Source organism: Pundamilia nyererei, unplaced genomic scaffold, assembly GCF_000239375.1.
Source record: "Pundamilia nyererei isolate P.nyererei 1_Seehausen unplaced genomic scaffold, PunNye1.0 scaffold00085, whole genome shotgun sequence".
NCBI classification, from domain to species: Eukaryota; Metazoa; Chordata; class Actinopteri; order Cichliformes; family Cichlidae; genus Pundamilia; species Pundamilia nyererei.
In genome coordinates this window covers 87,480-107,067 of record NW_005187486.1, presented here as the reverse complement: position 1 = coordinate 107,067, position 19,588 = coordinate 87,480, and the positions used below count along the sequence as shown (strand labels likewise).

At 40.9% G+C, this 19,588-nt stretch overlaps 2 protein-coding genes across 3 annotated transcripts in view; both read left to right on the top strand.

Moving 5' to 3' along the window:
- dnpep (aspartyl aminopeptidase) overlaps positions 1-10,579 on the top strand; it is a 14,567-nt gene extending 3,988 nt beyond the window's left edge. For both annotated transcript variants that reach the window (XM_005738630.2, XM_005738631.1), the window contains exons 4-15: positions 988-1,101; positions 1,460-1,585; positions 2,430-2,554; positions 2,828-2,912; positions 3,219-3,326; positions 5,429-5,506; positions 5,927-6,007; positions 6,300-6,460; positions 6,621-6,660; positions 6,755-6,856; positions 7,796-7,963; positions 9,202-10,579. In XM_005738630.2, the coding sequence (XP_005738687.1) occupies positions 988-1,101; positions 1,460-1,585; positions 2,430-2,554; positions 2,828-2,912; positions 3,219-3,326; positions 5,429-5,506; positions 5,927-6,007; positions 6,300-6,460; positions 6,621-6,660; positions 6,755-6,856; positions 7,796-7,963; positions 9,202-9,252 (1,239 nt within the window). In that variant the 3' untranslated portion in view covers positions 9,253-10,579. The remainder of the gene's footprint in view (positions 1-987; positions 1,102-1,459; positions 1,586-2,429; positions 2,555-2,827; positions 2,913-3,218; positions 3,327-5,428; positions 5,507-5,926; positions 6,008-6,299; positions 6,461-6,620; positions 6,661-6,754; positions 6,857-7,795; positions 7,964-9,201) is intronic.
- Positions 10,580-11,787: 1,208 nt separating this feature from the next.
- The window catches only part of ptprnb (protein tyrosine phosphatase receptor type Nb), a 42,052-nt gene continuing 34,251 nt past the window's right edge, over positions 11,788-19,588 (top strand). Inside the window, exon 1 of the mRNA XM_013912269.1 lies at positions 11,788-12,063. Within this exon, the coding sequence (XP_013767723.1) occupies positions 11,964-12,063 (100 nt within the window). The 5' untranslated portion in view covers positions 11,788-11,963. The remainder of the gene's footprint in view (positions 12,064-19,588) is intronic.

Sequence of the window (19,588 nt, the reverse complement as noted above, 5' to 3'; positions counted from 1 at the left end):
CTTTCGAGCCTATACAGCTTGGAGTAAGACAACATGCATGAAGAGGATGATGTGGACAAAATACTCATTTGCCTAATAATTCTGCACTCCCTGTATATGCTGAAATTTCAGAATTTGTATTTGGAAAATCTGACCATGTTCACTAACTATCCAAGGGCTTTCATTTTGGAAGTATCATGATAAATGTCTGTAAACGTCTAGGGGCTTTTGTTTTGAAAATCTGACATTCGATTTTGTTTTGGGAAAAAGAGACCCTTTAAAGTATCCTGGTAAATTTCTATAACAGTTAAGGGTCTTTTATTTTGAACATTAAATGTGTATTTTAACATCCTGAAGTCCTTTACCTTGTGTGTTATGTGTATGTCAGGTAGACTTTTAATACGAAGGAAAATTATCCTGGTGAATTTCTATAATTTTATTCATTTTCTGCAACAATCAAAGGATTTAATTTTCAAAGTTTTGCATATGTCTGAATGTCCTCATAATTTCCCAAAAGTAACTGGGGACCTTTTATTTAGGAAAAAATGACCCTTTATGATATTCTGGTGAATTTCTATAACAGCTGAGGGTCTTTTGCTTTGAATATCTGACTTTCATTTCACATCCTGACAAGTTACTGTAACTAACGGAATTTTTTATTTTGAAAAAGAATAAGAACACATTATTTTGAAAATGTGTTTGAGATTTCTGTTAAGTTATAATAAAGTGGGGGTATTTAATTTATCTGCATATGGCTGAATTTCATGATGCTTCCTGTCATAATAGCTTCCTAACAGAAGCTTTTATTTTGAAAAATGTGCATCTGTAGGTTTCCTCCTATAGTGCAAAGACATGCGTGTTAGGTTAACTGCTGTTTAAATAGTTTTCCATTTGCTCTCTCCATTTGAATCTACCAATCACAAGCAGGTTGTTTCTGATTGGTGGATTTGCTTCAAGGGAGACCATAATGGGGATAAATTTGCCGTCTTTCCCATCTTCTCTCTGCAGTACTTTGTGACCAGGAACTTCTCCAGCCTCATTGCCTTTGCAGTGGGTGGACGCTACCTGCCGGGAAACGGCTTCTCTATGATCGGCGCCCACACAGACAGCCCCTGCCTCAGGGTGAGACTCCGCCCACTCATTCACCTGTATCAGCTCTTTGCTTCCACTCTGGATGCAAAGCCAAACCATAGCGGGGAGGAGCTGAAACATGAGGAGAGTGAAGCTGAGCCGATGCCGAGAGTCATTTTTTATTTACTATCAGCTTCTTCCTCTCATGTTTAGGAGGGTGGACGCCAAAGGAAATGCTGCGTCTGTCTGGAGAACCAACATGGTTTTGTTTTAGTCATTTTAAGGTCTTAGAATAATCTGAAAACTGAGGCAACCTCATCCAAATTCTTTGTACCAAAAGAAGGGAAGAAAAATCATGATTGTGTTTATTTTTTGATTGTGAGATTATTGATTGTGTTTGTGCTTCCAGGTGAAGCCGAGGTCTAAGAGGACCAAGCAGGGCTGCCTGCAGGTCGGCGTGGAGTGCTACGGCGGCGGAATCTGGAACACCTGGTTTGACCGTGATCTCACCATCGCAGGCCGCGTTATGGTCAAGGTAGCGTGATTGTTTTTATGTTTACTTCTGTGGCTTACTATCTGTGCTGTCTGGTTTTCTTTGTTTGTTTTTTTTTAAGCTGTACAGAATATAACTTACAGAAATGTTAAATTCATTGTAAGGCTCAATTGTAAGGTTTTGGTCTTAAATTTGATATAAATATGTAGCTATTTTTCTGTAAAATAAAATGTATGTAAATTTATGACCAAAAACATGAAGCCATTTTCTTTCTAATCAGGAAACTGGTTTGCTTTCTATGCGGAGCCTGACCATCAGCTTTGACCCATTCCTCTATAAAATGTCAAACTTCGGTGCTGCTTTTTTCGATGACATTTATCGAGCGCACCACTGAGGACGAGAGGCTAAATGTCTCGCCTACAGCTGTCAGCTCGAGCCAGACTGTGACACAACAGTAAACCCGTTTAAATGAGTAGTCGAATCGCTTTTTACAGCAAAACATCACAAAAACGCAGCTGCACGATTCAGAAAATTCAGACAGGCAATACCTTTTTCAAAGACCACTATCAGTCACCTTAACATTATTGAAGCAGCGTGGGATCATCTTCTGTTGAGTCCGTTGAGGGAAAAAAAAACAATATAACAATCAGTAGGAGCTTCGACAACAGTGACGTATTCACAACTGTTTCTGATTACATGATCCATACTGTTGATTTCCTCTTAATGTGTGCATGCAGGAATCCCTGTTCAACTTTGGCCAGAAAATAAGTAACAAATCAATGTAGAACCGTAAACTGGGATCCTGTTTTCCAAGCTAAATGTGGCCCACAGTTAGTTTATGTAATGTCCTTTTGATATGATGGAAACTCCATATTTTTTACTTCAGAGTGGCGGGAAGCTGGTGAATCGACTCGTTCACGTCTCCAGGCCTCTGCTCAGGATCCCTCACCTGGCCATCCACCTGCAGCGGGACATCAACGACTCCTTCGGGCCCAACAAGGAGAACCACCTGTCAGTTACTAAACGCAACACTTCTATGAAATGCACCACTTTTATTGAATTTGTTACAGTGGAAGCTCATATTAAACATGGACACAGGCACAAATAATGAAACCTAATCCCCGTGAACACTTTATTTCGGGTTTCTATTCTACCCTTGGATCTGCGTGATGTCATAGATAGGCAGGGAAGCCTGTGTGTCATTGCCTTTTCTTGTTCTATTTTTAGTCCATGTGGCTTTGAGATGAGCTTTGGTTTATAGTCGGTATGTTTCATCTGTCTCAGTGTGCCCATCATCGCCACTGCCGTCCAGGAGGAACTGGAGACAGGCTCGGCGTCCTCTGGAGACGCCTCCTCTGCTGCCAGCACGGTAACCCCAACCTACAGATCTGTAAAAAGCCCTGAATGGGATTACATTCATTCATCCAAAATTTGGGTAAAAAATTGGTATTAAAAGCTCTTTCAGATACCTTAAAATGCTGAGATACCTTGGCCTGCAGAAGCTGGGAAATGCCAAATATTTAGACCATTTTGAGGCCTGAGTAATCTCTGGAATAAGAAAAGATAATCTATCAGATTTGGTGTCTGAAAGCTAAAGATAAACCACGTCCTTTCAGCTGACATCACGAACATGAGTCTTAAAGATGCTGCGTTGTGCTTTGTGTCCCTTCCTCAGGCGGAGAAACACCACCCAGCGCTGGTGAAGGTGCTGTGCTCGGAGCTGGGAGTCGAGCCAGAAGCTCTGCTGGACTTTGAGCTGTGTCTGGCTGACACGCAGCCTGCGGTGAGTCCGCGAGTAAACCATTGACTTCCTGTCACTGATAAATGAAGGCAGACTGAGGCTTGGGCACACTCAAGATTTAGCTTGAAAATACCATCAATTGCATTAGTAGGCTTAAGTATCTGTCACAACAAAGGAAGGAGAGTGATGTCTGCACAGTTAGCTCAGGTTGACTCTGCAGGCATTTCAGAGAAACTTAAAGCGACTAAAACTCTAAAACATCTTATGTCAGGTTTCATTTCAGATGTGTGAATAAAACAAGTTGAGATGGAGCTTCTATGGCTCTGATTTTATTCCAGTAAGTTAGATTAATTTGAGTATAGTTTTTAGAGCACCGGTTCTCAGCAGTGTGCTTCATACTGTAAAGACCTACCGATAGAGAGAGAGAAGCTTATAATCTTAAAAGTAGAGATGGTGTCTGTCTCCTGAGTCCAAACTGGGAGCTTATTCCAGAGAAGAGGGGCCTAAAAGCTGAAGCCTCTGCCTCCCATTCTACTTTTAAATATCCAGGAACTACAAGTAAGCCTGCAGTCTGAGAGCGAAGTGCTCTGTTGATGTGATACAGTTTAGACAAGAAATGATGGGCTCTGATTATTCAGTACTGTGCAAAAGTCTTGAGTCACCCCTCATATCTTTATATTTTTGCTAAGAACGTATGAAATGCGCGCAGCAATTTATTGAAGCATGCAGAAATATGCCGCCACTTTTTTTCTTTTTCTTTTTTTTTGTCCACCACTTGTACGGGTCCCTCAATTGTTTTTTTTTAAGGACACGCTGCACACCATGCTGAGAGACACCAAGTTTTCAGCTAACCGCTCTTTGGGAATCACCTCGCTGGTGAAAAATACTATTTCATGTCTGTCAAACTGTGTCGTGTTTGGGATTTTTCATAGATTCAACTAAAGAAATGGTAACAAATTGTGTTTTTCTGCATGAAGATACAATTCAAAATTGGCTCTTTGCTAAGTTGATAATTGAGTAAGGTACCCTTTTCATGCTTGAATGATTCATAGGTCAGCGTTAAGGATTAACTAAAAATGGTAAGGTACAACGACTGGACTGAAAAAGCAACCGCTGTCCAAAGAAACACTTTGAAAGAGCTTCAGAAAGTTGGGAGAATTGTCGCTTACAAGCACTTTCAAAATTACAGCAAAGTCTGGAAGCGAAATGATGGGGACTCGAGGCTTTTCAGAGTAGTGTGTGTGAGAAGAAGGGTTTTAAATTCAGTTCTTTGATGTGTTTGGGATCAACCGGAGGCTTTTCAGAGAGCTTTTAGAACAGCTTCATGATGATAAGATGTTACAATGAAGTAATAAATGTACCAGTTATTTTTTTCAGCATCACTCTGAGACGGGATTTCTAATTTTAGTGATATTGATCAGATGAGAGAAAGCAGTCTTCCAGATTCAAACACATTATAAGGCATACAGGAGCTTCTCCTCACACTCTGTTTTTCACCTCGAGGACTCTGTGAGACTTCCAGCCTCGGTTTAAATGAAACTCCTCAACAGTTTTATGAAAGAGGGTCGAAAGGGCAGACTCTCATTCTGCTCACTTATTCCAGGCATGTTTGATAGGGACTACTTGCCGGAGTAAAATTTGTGCAGCGTTGGTGACTATATTTGAAACAGTGGAGATATGTCTGTGAAGGTTCTCAGTCATCCAGGTCATCGTAGTCAAAGGAGCTTGCATGAAAGGCGTCTGGACTTCTTTAAATTACTTGAAGACGTTTCACCTCTCATCCGAGAAGCTTCTTCAGTTCTAAGGAACTGAGAGGATCATCAGGGGGTCCTTTTGTCCCTCTGTGGGGGGGGGGGCAATCCCACTAGGTTTATATCTGGGACTCTCCACCATTTGACCTTAGAACTGAAGAAGCTTCTCGGATGAGAGGTGAAACATCTTCAAGTAATTTAAAGAAGTCCAGACGCCTTTCTTTGCAAGCTCCTTTGAAACAGTGGAGAGTTATGATGGTACTTACAGTCTCTTTGTACCAGTGTGAGTTATGTATATGAGATTGAACAGAGTTTAAAGCTGTTGTTCTTTAAATCTGACTGTAAGTCTAGTAACAAAACGTGAGTCGGCGCCTTCCTCTCTTGTCTCTGCAGGCTTTAGGAGGCGTGTACGAGGAGTTCATTTACTCTCCTCGTCTGGACAACCTGCACAGCTGCTACTGCGCCCTGCGGGTCAGTCGCTTTTCCACCTGCTGCAAGCACAATTTCACTTTTACTACCAGGCCAGAAAAAGAAAAAGGATTTATTTCTCTTTTTTTTCTTGTGTCTTTCATTTTGTTCCCACTGCTTGAAAAAAACCTTTATATGTATATTTTCAGTTTATTTATAGTTCTTCAACGTTAAATGCAGCAAATGTGTTTTGTTCTGTTGTTTAGTTTAAAAATAATGGAAAGATTTACTTTAAAAGCTTTAACATTTGAATGAAACTGTAAATAACTGGCATTAAGCTGGGATTCAGTTAAATGAACTCGTGCTAATTTCTTCCTCACAAAGACTCTCCCAAATGTTTTTCACATATCTCACAAAGCAGACGGAGGTTTTTAATCACACCGAGCCACGTTTCTCAGTCCTCACTTCCTCTTTCTTGCTCAGGGGCTGATGGAGTCCTGCACAGCAGACTCTCTGGCTAAAGATCCCAACGTCCGTATGATCACTCTGTACGACAACGAGGAGGTGAGTCCACCAAGCTTTTAGAGAGGAGACTGGGCCAGTGTGGGGCAGCCAGGATACCAGAGAAGCAGGCAAACAGCAGCTTTAGTGTCTCATAATTAAACAGTAATAATAATAATAATAATTAAAAGCTCCTCTGCAGGTGATTCTGAGATGATGCGAAGCTGCTGTTTGCTCTGGATATCTCACGTGAAAAAACGTGAAAACAACCAGCAGAGCGATGAAGAATGATGTCATCGCCTGCAGGTGGAACTACCTGGGTGTATTTTTTTACAGTGTGGCCTGTTTCCTGTAGGTGGGATCAGAGAGCGCTCAGGGCGCTCAGTCCAACCTGACAGAGCTCATTCTCAGCCGCCTCGCCTCCTCCCCCTCCAACCTCACCGCCTTCCAGCAGGCGGCGCCGCTCTCCTTCATGATCAGCGCTGACATGGCGCACGCCGTGCACCCCAACTACCAGTCAGTATCAGCATGAGATTACGTGCTCTCAGACATTTGCACTAAACGCTCATTCGAGAAAAAGAAGGCGTTTTAGATCATTAAGATCAGATAAAACCTGTAATCGCTGGTCTTCATTTGTATTCTAGTTTGATATGTTTTTAATTTTGTTTCCTCTCAGGGAGAAACATGAGGAGAACCACCGGCCGGCTTTTCACAAGGTGAGTCAATTTAATTGCTATTTAAAGTTTAGGAGACTCACCAGGTGGTTGATTTCCTGTGTGATTTTTCTTTTTTTTTCTTCTTTTGTTTCAGGGCCCGGTAATCAAGTTCAACAGCAACCAGCGTTACGCAACTACGGCTGTCACCGCCTCCATTGTCAGAGAGGTGGCCAGCAAGGTCAACGTGCCGCTGCAGGTAAATTGAGAACTGAGTGATGGCATTTGTGTGATTGTAGAAGACTGTTTGCAGTAAAAGTTAAGAAACAGGAATTAAAACGGCGGCGTTTATGTCACTGTAATTCATGAAGAACTCAGCTTGTTTTCTGTGATACCAGTATTTGTGTAAAAGCACATTTCCAGATTTTTCCAGATGTTTACATGTTATGTCCTGGAATTAGTTGCAAAGATCCAGCTTCTCCAGTTCCATTACTGATACCAATGGATACTAGTGTTACGTTAACAAGCTGTAGCCCTCACTGTGAGGAAGAGACTGTGGCAGCATCAGGTTCGATTTAAACAATAAAATAAAATGTGACAAATGGATCGACCCAAGAATGTCATTTTATTGAAGTGGAATGTATTTGTAAAATAATCAGACAAAAGGACCACTGGGTAATGGACCGAGTTTAAATGCAATCTGTTACTAGCAGCCTGTCACAAAAGCACATTATTTGTTCTCCTTTCTTTATTTGAATCTATGAAATACCAAAGTTAACACAGTTTGACGGACATGAAATAATATTTTTGTACCAACAAGGTGATTCCTAAAGAGCTATTAGCTGAAAACTTGACATATAAGGACACACTAAAAAAATCTGAGGAAACTGGAGAATTGGAGGACAAAAGAAGACTTGGCAGGAATAAAAAACTATCGATTACTTAAAGAAATGACAAGAAATCTTGAGTAAGAGAGTTCAGACTGTGCTGAAGAATAAAGGTGGTCACACCAAATTTATTTACACTATTCTCATTTCAATTCATGAGCGTTATTAATGCACTTTGCTGTTTTATATAGTGTAACTCGTTTCACCTTTCCTTGCTCCTAGACCTGCAGTGCCTCTTAATACCCACTAGAGGCAGTTTTTATTTTTACTCTAACTTAATAGTCTGAGCGTTCCTGTTGGTCTTCTTGTAGGACGTGATGGTCCGTAACGACAGCCCCTGTGGAACCACCATCGGTCCCATCCTGGCGGCCCGTCTCGGCGTCCCCGTGGTGGACATCGGCTCCCCGCAGCTCTCCATGCACTCCATCAGGGAGATGTGTTGTACATCCAGTGTCCTGCAGAGCACCACCCTTTTCAAGGTAACAGATCAAATTGGGTGTGAATTATGTAGAGCTAATTAATAGACCAGCTGGTTTTACTTTTGAATTCACACACATAATAGCTTCATAAAGTTTGGATTTCATGCAAGATCTGGCAGCTTCATCAGCAATTTAATCCAAACATTCTCTGTTGCTTAGGTAAGATTTGTGTCTCCCCTAATTCATGACCTTGTAAATTTATGTTTTCTATAAAGGACGTGATTAATGAAGTATAAATACCAAAAGTGATGGTTACATGGTAAAACACAACTGACTTTAATTGTTCTTATCATTGTTTCAGTACTTTGTCGTAAGTCTGCAGCTACTTTTGAAAGTTGCTTAAATAAACTTTAACATACAGACACTGGCCTCAACTTCTCAGATGTAACACTTTAACTTTGTCTTACATCTTTTGGCTTTTTGGTTTCTGTTTAATGGAGACGTCTCTTGCCTTGCTCCTGCTTATCAAACAGATCCCTTTATCTTGTAAAGACAGAATTTTCCTCATCCTCAGCCACCTCTCATGTGGAGTTCCCCAAGGCTTAGTCCTTGGTCCCATTTTATGTTTTCATGTTTTTATATATATATATATGCTTCCATGCTTTGGACTCATCATGTTTGGAGCCGCTGCCCATCCATCTCTGCTATCTCAATCGAAACAAAACACCACATCGCCCCCATCCTCGCTACACCGCACAAGCTATATATTTTATTAAATTGATTTAAACCTTTTTTTATTGATTATGCCATGTTTTATTTGCTGTTGTTTATTTGAGTTTGGAAAAGCGCTTTATGCTATTTTTTATCTTTCTGTCTGTTCAAACCAAGGCTCTCAATCTGGGGGCTGTTCAGTCATTTTTAAGCCTGTATAAGCCAATTATTGAACATTTTATAAACTTACATTTCTCTTTACATTGTTAATATTTTGAGAACCTCCATGGTGCTTTACTAATGTATGTCTACTTGTCAACTCCTAAGTTACTGAGATAAATAGTCATGAGCGCCTGAGCTGACAACGAAATATCCGTTTGTCACAGTTCTAGTCAGAATATGTCAGGTTTGAACCGTCCAGCTGTGGCATAAGAATCAAATTAAGTGATCTCATTGCTGGCATTTGACAGAGTTCTTTTAGGTTATATTTTTACCTGTTATTGTGCTTTTTCATCTACTTTAAAAAATCTTAGTGATATTAAACTTTGCTGTCACTTCCTGTTTTCTGCTTCTTCTCGCTTCTTCAGGGTTTCTTCGAGTTGTTTCCCACCGTGAGGAGCACGCTGGTCGTTGACTAGAGCTGGGACAGCCACAGCTGATCGGGAATAAAGGATTATACAGACATGTCATTCTCAGTGAACGACTGCATTATTTTAAAATGTTCTGCAAATCTGCAGTGCTTTATTTGTGATTTAAATGCCAAAAAAACATATCTTTTAAAATCACCTGACCCCCTCAGAATTAACACTTTCTTAAAGGATATAGCAACTTTGGTATATTTAATGAAACCAGGCAAAATTCAACCAGTATTTTAGTGTTTTGGATCTTTCATAGCTTCGAGTACACATGACGTTATCAGGGCTGAAAAGCACATTTAAATAGTTTTTTAAAAACTGCAGCCAAATCAGTTTGTGGCACTTTGAGTGGGTGTAAATCTGACGAGTAAATCTTGTTTCTATTGATCTGTTTTCTGATGATTCGCTGGTGAAAACTTTCAAATGTGCACTTTGGGTCAACTTCTAAGGGACATTATCACCATGCGTGACAGGCGGCCTGTTAAAAAAAGTTTTAGGATATGAAAAGTCTCCTTTTTTCCTTACATTTGGATACCAGGCTTGTCTTCTAGTCGTGATTCCTTCTGCAGTTGAAATAACTTTTAACACTCTGAGCCACATTCATACATTGGTTTATTCTCTCCCCTTTAAGCACTTTTTCACCATCTCACACACTTACACTCCAGTACTGTGTGGGAGCAGTTTGAGATTCAGTGTCTTGCCCAAGAACACTTCGACATGCCAACAGAGACGCATGAAGTTCACATGTTGTGTATAATGATTTAGAAATATAATAATGCGACAAATTAACTTTCAGTGCATCGAGATCAGTGGTCCTCTCTTAGCGATATATGAACCAGATGTTCCCACCTGTACCTCAGACTCACCTGATCATGTTTACATGTTATTTATGTTTGTCACCAATTTAAATTAGATTGGAGCTTTCCAGGGATACTGGATTTTGGGTGTATATTTGGCTCTGTTGCAGTTCTGAGCAGAGCTTAAATGTGTATATGTTCTTGTGAAATTTGAACAGATCAAAAATGCTGGAAAAATAATGCCATGATGCACGTCGAGGGGCCTGTAACATTAAATATACTGAAGTTACTGTACTTTATATAAAATGAGCTGATTCTGAGGTGATCGAGTGGGAGTGGGAGTGAGAGTGGGTTGAATCCTTTTATAAAAATGTCTTTTCTTGTGTGTGGATGATTCTAGGTTTTAAATCTGATCTTGCTGTAATTGTGTTCGATTATATCGGACGAAAAAGCTGCACTACTTCAAGACCTCATGTCTTTCTTATGAAATGAAATTGTGTAGAAGAAACTTTGGAAAAAAATGTTTAAAATCCCTTCTGTCTCGCCCTGTTTTTATTATTTTCTTGTTGGTGGAGTCGGTAAACACGGAGTGGAGGTAAATGTGAACGTTTCATGCTGCAGGAGAGGCTGCAGTAATTGAATTTCACCTCCTCTGTTTTAATAAAATGCAGCGAGGAGCTGGATGTGCCGCTCTGCCAAGTGCCGGACAGTTTCTTGGCAGCATGAGGAGGACTTATGAGCCATATCAAGATGCAGCAAGAAGAAGGCACTCCTTAATCCTGCTTTTAGTCTCATGGGCTCTGTTAGAAAGTCAATTACAATCCTGTTGGGGAATTCATCAAAATAAATCACCTGAAATTACAAAAATTAGGTGAAAAACAAGCAAGAATGCTGAAATAAGTGAAATTAGAAAGAATTGTGGCTGCTGGTTAAAACATATTGAATAAGTTTGTTGTTTTTATTGTCATTTTGTTGAATATTACAATTTTCAAAGCTTTTTAAACTTATAATTTTAACAAGTTTGATCAAACGAATACATGCATGGTACACAGAGGAGGATATTTTCAGTGTTTATGCATTTATGTGTTTTTCTAACTCTTAAACATCTCAAGTGGTTCAGATGACTTTAAAACCGTTCACATATTTTTTGCAAATGAGCCTTAAAAGCTCTGGATAGAAACTTTAGCCCTCGATTAAATGATTTTAAAACAATCACTTGTGATGGGATTGATAGTACAAAGGTAAGTAGGGGTAACTCTGAAGGACGAGTGTGTGAATAGTGCTGTGAAGGTCAGGCAGGATCGTGGAAATCAAAAATGTGATGTGGAGTGGGCACCTTGCTAACCAAGCTTTCAAGCATTAGCTAATAACGTAGCACTGCACCTTGTCCAAATATGGTCACTTATGGTGACATTAAAAAAGACAACAAAAGAACAGGGCTGAAAACATAATTAAAGCTTAAAAATTGAGTTCAAAACAGCCACGTTTGATGTCACGTGGCCACGTCCATCTTTTATATACAGGCTATGGCAAACACTTGCGTGTGTTTGAAAAACAGTGTCACAGATGATGACGTTAGCCCCACTAAGTCATCCTGTATTTTTTTATTATGCATCTAATTTGCACATTTTCTAAATATTACGGACACCTCTTGCAGTTTTACGTCTGCTGTTTCTACTTAAACTCTGGATTTAATGACGCTTTTAATGATGTTTCCTTTAGTTTTTGCAGTTTAGCGCCTCCTGTGGCTCGGATTATCCACCCATCCCTCCTCGCTCTCTCTCTCTCTTTCTCTCTGCGTCTCTGTCTCTCAGCCTCACTCTTCCTCTCCATCCCTCCTCCAGCAGCAGCTTCTCCTCTGACATGGAGAGCTGGTAGAAGCGCAGCGGCGGCGGCGGCTCTCCCCTCCTCGCTCCGATGGATGTTGGATGTACCATGCGGTCACCGCGGCTCTGGGCAGCTCTGTGCCTCCTCCTCCTCACCGCCTCTTGCCGGCTGTGCTCGGCCACCCGACACGGTAAGAGAGTGGACGTGGATCTGATGCGATATGATGGAGACAGATGCACTTCCCTCTTAATAAAGTGGATCTGTCCACCCTGCGACGCGCGGTGCGTAAATCACGATTTCCCCGAAGAGGAGCTCCCCGCTGTTCGTGACCGCAGCACTGAGCCGCCTCGGTGCACTTTGTGCTCACGTTTCACTTTCTTTGCAAAATATTTTAAAGAGTGTAAAACCTATTTTCATCGGCGTTTACTCAAATTCACAGCGGGGTTTGTGAAAGTTGCTCGTTGTCTCTACTGGATGTTTTTCAAATACGGTTGAACATAATCTGGATTCAGCGAGTTTTGCTCGGCTTTGACACTCCTGCATAAAAAAGTGCAGAAAGTGAATAGAAATAACACATGGAGTGCCTGTTCTTGCATTTCCGTTTGAGGTGTTTACCTCGGTGCTAAATTGCGTGAGTGACGCAAAAGCTGTGACCAGGGGTCGGCTCGGATGTGTCTGAGCGCTCAGATGAATCATTTTGTTGATCACAAACAAACAGAGCCAAAACAGCAGCAGGAGAGGCAGAGAGAGAGGGAGGGGCGAGGGCTGGGTTGGTTTGTTTTGGTTCACAGTTAATTTGCCTTCACAAGGAGCCAACATGATGATGATGTAGAAACTGACATGGAGTTATTTTCATGCAGGGGCCTCTGAGGTCACAGCAAGATCCATGAGAATCCAGAGGAGCTAAAAGCCGGATCAAAACACCCTTCATTGTCTTTATGTGGAAAATTGTTTTGGCCACGCCGAACATCTGACTTGTAAATGCAAAGTAGAGTGACTGCCACAGTGTGAAAAATAGCAACAGCAGGAGTTCACACAGTCTGCTAACAGAGCAGTTTAAAAAGAGCCAAATGGACGTTTGCTGCCTGTTTTATTAAGCTGAGTATGAATCTAATAAAGCAGCAGTTAGAAACATTCATATCCAGATTGCAGCACCTGCAGGTGCTTGGGCTGTTTGCACTGTGGTCTATAAAGATGTGCTTCATGAAGAAAATGTCTTTAAAAGCATTTAGGGACTTAAGATCAGACATTATGAAGTCAGTAATGTGCATAAACGTACAGGAAACCATCAAAGCGAGCCTGCAGATCCTATTTTTCTTTACTGCTTTCTGTTTAGCCAGAGTTTTACTGACTGAGCTTAAGGCAGGGATTATATTCAGTTTGTGGACATGGAAACAAACCTTTGTGGACATCACGAGTAAGTAGTCATTGTAGTAGGAGCAGCGATATGTGGCCTCAAAATTATATAACAACATTTCAAGAAAATGTGTGATAATTACATATTTTCCATCCTTCTTTTCTAATGAGCTACTGAAGCAGATAAGATAAGATAAGATGAGATGAGATGAGATGAGATGAGATGGCCTTTATTAGTCCCAGAGTTCAGAAATTCACATTGTTACAGCAGCAGAGGGGACAAGGCAGGAATAAATAAATAAATAGATGATACACTTCCTAATTTGAAATATAAATCTAATGAAACAAGGCGCCAGCAGCATTATACCCACAGGCACAGCCTAATTAAATATAAGTGCAAAAGTAGCCCAGGTAGCATTTTTCCTGGAAAGTTTCAGTAAAAGTATAAAATAACTATTAAATTAAATATTGATGAAGTGTGTCGTGGATACCAGGGTTAGTATAGGTAAGTAAAACTGTTTGGTTGAGTAACATGTTCATGACACAGCAGTGTCTATCTGGGAATTAGCAAAAAAACCTAATGTTAGGTGGCGTGGTGCTAATGTGGTGAAAAACAGTGGAATAGCATTGGTATGTCACCGTGTTTGGACAGGAGCGTCTTCTATCAGTTACGGGAGGGTAACATCAACCGAGTGTTTATTTATTATAGTTTGCATGGTAATATTTTATATTTGTGAGTGTGAGACAGCACCCATTATCTGCTGCTAATGGTATGTGCCATATTCATTAGTGATGGACGGGTGGAGGTTGACAGGTAGATTAGGGCTTCATCTGTGGTAATGCAGGCGTGGGTGTTGTTTTTAGATTTACTGGTCAATCTGCGCTCCTACCATAACCAATGGTCACGAGCTCTGAGTGGTGACTATGGATACAAATGATTGTGGCTGAAATGAGCTCCCTCCATAGGCTCACCGGGTTTTCCCTTATGTAGCAGGGTGAAGAGCTCAGGCTGCTCCTTTGCTACTTGTGTCAGAATCAGTCAGTGTAGGTGGTTCTGGGATTTATTTATAATGCCTCTTGGGAGCCTCCTTTTGGAGGTTTTCCAGGCACAGCTCAGACCTCGATGAGGAGATTATATATCTCACCTTGTCTGAGAATACCCCAAGACCCCTTAGGAGGAAGTGGAAGGTGTTGCTGAAAACAAAAATGCCTGGACTAGCAGCTTAGCCTGCTGCCACCACGATCCAACTTTGAATAGGTCGGGATGGATGATGCAAAGTTCCAATCTTGCTTCCTGTGCTTCTCATTTAAGAACCACTCAAAAACCTGCCAATTAAGCTGCTTTACCCTGTGTGCAGTCACTGCAAATCGCCTTGCAACCCGCCTCCACTCCAGTGCCTGCTTTTCGTGTTGTCTCTGATTTAATCATTGTCATATCTGTCGTCACTGATGTCGACAACTGGGAAACTCAATAGGACCAGAGAAATGATGGACACCCCTAAAAGATAGACAGATGTCCATAAATTGGCTCCAAACAAAAACAAGTCCTTGAAATGTGCTCTTGTAGGAGCATTTTGGGGTTCCTGAGCTCAGGCCTCTTTGTGTCTGATCACAAACGAATAACAACCGAAAGCTTCATTCAAACATTTTCAAAACTAGTGCTGGAGTATTTGGGTCAGGTAGACGCTGAACCGTAAATAAAATCTGTACATAAAGCAGCTTTAAAAGCAGCTCATTCTGACAGTTATGACTCATAACCAACCCCTCCGTCAGCTCCGTCTGCTTGCTGTAATTACAACAGCTCGCCGTTTGTTTGATGCACTAAACACGACGCAGTGTTTGAGCACCGCGGGCAGAGAGCAGCGCAGAATGTTAAACCTTTCTCATCTCACTGTCCGCAGGCTTATTTATCTTCTCATAATCCAGGAAAAGGACATCATGCAGTTTGACTCATGACACATACCCCTGCAGAGATCCTAAATGCTGTGTGATGTTCCTGAAGGGATCTGTTGAGTTGATGGATTTATGTTGTGGTTTTATAGATTTTTCTAAAAAGTTTGTAGACAACGATGAGCTATGATTTAAATGTAAATTTCATTGTTAGTGACTCTTTCTTCAGTTAGAAAAGAAAACGTAATGTGTATGTTATAGCATGCGTGTATTAACTGGCACCTTCTCAACTCAAGGGATTAACCAATGTTGTGTCTACACATAACAGACCATTTAAATTGTATCTTTAGACTCTTTGTTAATAGCAGCCTGTCAAAAAAAAAGTAATTTGTTCCCATTTCCTAGTTTGACATAAGATGGTATTTTTGCACCGACAATGTGATTCCCAAAGAGCTATTAGCTGAAAACCTGGCATATATCAGCATGGTGAGCAATGTGTCCTTAGAAAACATAACTGTTCACTGAAGCATCATCAGAAGTGGTCTCAGTGGAAGGGCGACTGTCAGGAAGCTTTCTTATGGAAAGGAAACAGGAAGAAAAGGCTAAGGTATGAAAATTACACAAGAACTGGACTGAAAATCAGTGGAAACAAGTCTGATGGGGTGATGAATCCAAGTTTGAGATTTGACATTTTGATCCATCGTCTGGAAAGCATCTGATTGTCAACAGCTTCATCTTTCAGCCTGACAATGATCCCAAACACACTGCCAGTGCAGTAAAATCATCCCTGGATAGAAAAACACACAGTGGAACTCAATCAGTCATGGATTGGCCTCCCCAGAGCCTGGACTTCAACATTATTACAAAGGTACTCTGTATGAAAATAAACATGATGATAGATTTTTCACTCTACTTCCATTTTGTTAGTAATTTAAAAAAGTAAACAATGGCAGTTATTTTAGCTCTGTAGCTTCGTAACTGTAACAAAAAAGGGTATTCTTGTAATGAGAAAGTACCGGATAATCATAAATATACTCCTGCATGTCACATGTGGTAAAGGTTTTAATTATTTACACCTAATTATAAAGCTTCGGTGTCCCCCCAGAACAGCTGTAGGAGGTAGCTTGGGAGTGGCATCTCTGTTTACACAGTTAGCCCCATGATCCAGATCTGAATAAGCAGCAGAGGATGGATGGATGGATGGTATTAAATGTACTTCTATATGCATTTGACAGACAAGAGGTTCAAACAGTTAGAAGAAAACTGTGCATTGCACAAACAAGAGAAGAAATAAAATAGCAAAGACACTGAATGTTTTCAGAGACACTGCTGGAATTATAGTTTGCAGACTTAAAGTCAGAGTTACTGTGGCTGCACCACCCAAATTAGGCAGAGAGAGGAAGTTATCACTGGCAGATCACTACAAAACTACAAGAAATACTACAAAAAAACTTTCAACTGGACTCTGTGGCAGCAGGTTTCAGTTCATACAGTAAGGTGCTCACTACATGCTGAAGATCTCTATGTCTTCCTGTTAAAAGGTAGTTTTTTCTTCCCAGTCTCGTCAAGTGCTTGCTCATAGAAGGTCACCTGATTGTTGGGGTTTTCACTCTAATATTATAGGGCCTTTAACTTACAATATAAAGTGTGTTGAGGTGACTGCTGTTGTGATTTGGTGCTACATGAATAAAACTGAATAGAAGTGAACTATCTGGATAAGCCAGTGAAGTGTTGCAATAGCTTTGTGTGTCTCTGCAGTATATTGGAAAGAGGAAGAATGAAGAGCTTTCCCTCTGCAGTGAAGCATGGTGCTGGCTCAGTGCCACTTTGCTCCTGTCATGTAGCACCCAACATGAGCTTCTGGAAGAAAACATCACACCATCAGAGCTCAAGCTCGAGTGTCGATTTACCCCAAGCTTACCTCGAAATCCATCAAGACCTGGTTGCAGATGAAGCCCTGGAATATTGTGTCTACTGTGGAGGCATGACTTACATCTTGCATAGAAAATCTCTGGTTTGGATTTGAAGAAGGATGTGACAGAACTGGAAGCCTTTTCCAATGAGGAATGGTCTGAAATTCCTAGGGAACACTGCCAATATATGTTCTGGCAACCCAGCATGTTTGGAGCAGGTTGAAGCTCAGCAAAGGATTAATAACACTTATCAATTCGGTTGAAGCAGTTTTGTGGCTGCAGTATTCAGTAAAAGTATCATGTTCAATTTGGGAAAAAACACCCTTTTAATATTGGTTTAATAAAGACATTTAAACCACTCTTAGGTAATTGGATTCATACAAACAGCTCAATTATTGTAATTTATACCAATAAAGCTAATATGCAGTAGGGGTTGAATAATTTTTCTTCCAACTATATGAGCCAGATTTTGTTTCACACACCCTGCTTGTAAGAAGGAGGCATTTTTCTGCTTGTTTTCACTGGATTTTATTCAAACTGTCAGTAAATCTTTCCTTTAAAATGCGGCGCTGCGAGCTCCAGTCAGAGTGATCAGTGCCAGCCGGTGTAAAAGTTCACAGGTCGACGGAGCCAAGAAGGGTCTCAACCTGGCTTCCACTGCTGCCGGTCAGCAGCAGCCCTCAGGTTTGCTCTGCTTCATCCAGGCTGACTCATTCCACCTTAAATATCCCACCCCGTCAGCCTGCAGAGCAGAGGACGAGTTCACACTCACACCGCAGCGGCCACAAATGCCAGAAGCTCCATTATGAAAACGACACTGAATTCATCCAGTCTGACAGCCGGCTAATGGACGATAAAAGCAAAGTATGGACACTCTGATGATGACGATGGTGATGAGAGGCTGGAGTTCAGTAGATCCACAGCCTTTCATATGAAGCCGCATTTTTGTGTTGATTTTTCTAATTACTGCTGCTTTGAAATTAGTATTATTACTGCGATGCCCTCCATGATGAGCCATGTTCTCACCTTACACCTCCAGGAATGGTTAAGTTTATAGTATGCTTATAGTGTTTAGAGCATAATTTAGTCAAAGTCAAAGTCTTTAAGCTGAAGCTGAGATTTAAGTCCAATTTAAGTGAGTACAATTTTAAGATAAATTCTGAATGGCTGTGTGAAGGCAGGCAGGAAAGGTGGACCCAAGAGCAGGACTCACGGAGGCACAGGTGAACTCAAAACCCTCGGCTTTATTTGGGATTGCAGACTGAACAAAGAACTAACTAGCCTGGAATGCAAATAAACTAGCAGGCAGGCAAACAGAACACACAGGGTGGTATGAGGATGAACAGACATTAACGACGCGACAGAAAACAAAGGAAACACAGGGCTTATATACACACACGGCAGTAATCAAGGGAATGGAAAACAGGAGGGAGACACAGCTGGGAGAAATTAGGGCTAACGAGACAGGGGAGCAAAGCCGGACACACTAACATAAGACACAATCCTTCAAAATAAAACAGGAAACAATAAACCACTCAACAAAGACGCAGACTGAGAGGCAGAATATAACACATGGCTCTCAAACAATACATGGGACCACAATTCCTTAAACACGGATAAACAGAAACATGAAACTCTAATCATCATCATCATCATCATCATCATCATCAATACAAGCGCTACAAGAGAATAAGAAAACAATCCATAATGAAAAAACACACCAAAACATAACAACTCAAAATACTGGGTCAAACTGACCCAGAACCGTGACACTGAATGGATTAAAGGAGAGAAGCGCCTGGGAAACTACGAAACGTACAAACCTGTTTCCAAAACAGTTGGGCTGCCGTGTAAATGTAAAAAAAGCAACCCAAAATGCAGTGACTGAAAATCTCATGAACCCATATTTTATTAACAATAGAACACAGAAAACTTTTAAAATGTATAATTTTAAGAAGAAAATTAGGACTTTTTAAAAAATTAAATGGCATCAATATATCTCATAAAGTTGGGACAGGGAAACAGCTGCTGGACTTTTGGGAGAGGAATGTTGTCCCATTCTTGTTTAATAGAGGATTCTAGCTGCTCAACAGTCCTAGGTCTCACTTTTTTTTTTATTTCATGATGCTCCAAACATTCTCAGTTTATGCTGGACTGCAGGCAGGTCAATTCTACAGGGTGGACCATTTATATGGATACACTATATAATAAAATGGGAATGGTTGGTGATATTAAAGTCCTGTTTGTGGCACATTAGTATATGTGAGGGGGCAAACTCCTCAAGATGGGTGGTGACCATGGTGGCCATTTAGAAGTCGGCCATCTTGGATACAACTTTTGTTTTTTCAATAGGAAGAGGGCCATGTGACACATCGAACTTATTGGTAATGTCACAAGAAAAACAATGGTGTGCTTGGTTTCAACGTAACTTTATTCTTTCATGAGTTATTTACAAGTTTCTCTTTGTTCACAGCCATTGACATGTCGAAGAGGTTAACACGTGAGGAGCGGATCGAAATTGTGTTGATATCTGGTGAACGCAGTAACCGGGTCATT